Below are 1283 nucleotides of genomic sequence, written 5' to 3'. Positions count from 1 at the left end.
TGCATAATACAAATCATATTTAAATTGAAACCTGCATAAATTAGAGGCAGTATAACAAATGCTAACATAACTTTATAAATACTTAATAAAAATAATAAATTATTTTTGCATTACAATAATGAGAATGTGGTGGAAAATATTTTTAAATGTCATTTAATTAATGTTACATTGCAAAAATTCTTAATGATACAAAAAAATCGAATTTTATTTTTGCAAAATATAATTTTAAATATAATTTAATGGAAAATGACCTGGAAGAATTTCTTGACAAACTGTGTGAGATTCACTCTTTTACAAGAGTTTTTTTTTTTTTTTTTCATTTTCAAAATTACATTTTCTTGGGAAGTATTTTTCTTGGATATTATATTTTATACCTTGGTTATTTGTTTTAGTCCTTACGTCATTGGAACCACCAATCAGTCTGTTAAGATGCCATCCAATCATGGCCTGCATCTCAGCTTCAGGTAAGTTCCTCATTCCTTTAGCACTGTTTCATTCAAGTTTGTAGATTCTGGTAAGACAACATAAAATCTGCAAAAAAAAATTTGAAATCCCATATCAGTATTCTAACCATTTGTAATTATCTGTTTGCCTGAAGAATGGTCACCTTCTCCAACAACGTGGAGCCTGCAAATGGTTTCCTAGTGCGTTACTTGCACAGGAAGTTGATCGAAACGGAGGATGAAAGCACAGTTCACAGCGCTGAGGTGCTGAGGGTTCTGGACTGGGTGCCTAAACTCTGGTACCATCTCCATACCTTCCTGGAGAAACACAGCACCTCTGACTTCCTCATAGGTACAGCTTTACACATTCTGAATGTCTGTTTTATACAGTGCTCTTCAGAAAAAAAAGAAAAACATATTTAACCATTTATATTAGCAAATTAATCCGAGCAACCTTTCAAAGGTTAGGTTATATCCTACAGCAACTTAAGTTTTGGCTCCTCTCTTTGCAGGTCCCTGCTTCTTCTTGTCTTGCCCAGTATCATTAGCGGAGTTTCGCTCCTGGTTTATTGATCTCTGGAACCAGTCCATTATTCCTTATCTTCAGGAGGGAGCTAAGGATGGTGTGAAGGTAAGCTGCTCATAGGCATCTGACAACAGAAGAAGGGATGTCTAACCCTGCTCATGGATGGCCACCATCCAGCAGAGTTCAGCTCCAACACTAACTAAACGCTTCAAGCTCTTCTGGATTACTAGAAACTGTAGGTGTTTTGGAGCTAGATTATGCAGTAAGATGGTCAGTGTTAATTTTGACAGGCATTTTTGATTTAGTCTTAGTCT

The 1283-nt window shown here is 35.5% G+C and overlaps 1 protein-coding gene across 1 annotated transcript; it reads left to right on the top strand.

The window, feature by feature from the left end:
* The first annotated feature begins 397 nt into the window (after positions 1–397).
* Positions 398–1206, top strand: LOC107682876 (neuron navigator 1-like). Its single transcript, XM_016478997.1, has 3 exons — positions 398–464; positions 599–795; positions 956–1206. The coding sequence occupies exons 1-3, from the start codon at positions 430–432 to the stop codon at positions 1087–1089; spliced, it is 366 nt and encodes a 121-aa protein (XP_016334483.1). The 5' UTR covers positions 398–429; the 3' UTR covers positions 1090–1206.
* The last annotated feature ends 77 nt before the right edge of the window (positions 1207–1283 follow it).

The sequence above is a fragment of the Sinocyclocheilus anshuiensis genome, unplaced genomic scaffold (assembly GCF_001515605.1).
Source record: "Sinocyclocheilus anshuiensis isolate Anshui unplaced genomic scaffold, SAMN03320099.WGS_v1.1 C32681117, whole genome shotgun sequence".
NCBI classification, from domain to species: domain Eukaryota; kingdom Metazoa; phylum Chordata; class Actinopteri; order Cypriniformes; family Cyprinidae; genus Sinocyclocheilus; species Sinocyclocheilus anshuiensis.
Note: the sequence above shows the minus strand (reverse complement) of the source record. Positions and strands in the feature narration are given on the sequence as shown.

Coding starts and splice junctions, on each gene's coding strand:
- LOC107682876 (XM_016478997.1), top strand. CDS start 430: ATGCCATCCAATCATGGCCTGCATCTCAGCTTCAG. Junction 465..598: donor GGCCTGCATCTCAGCTTCAG/GTAAGTTCCTCA, acceptor GTTTGCCTGAAG/AATGGTCACCTTCTCCAACA. Junction 796..955: donor CACCTCTGACTTCCTCATAG/GTACAGCTTTAC, acceptor CTCTCTTTGCAG/GTCCCTGCTTCTTCTTGTCT.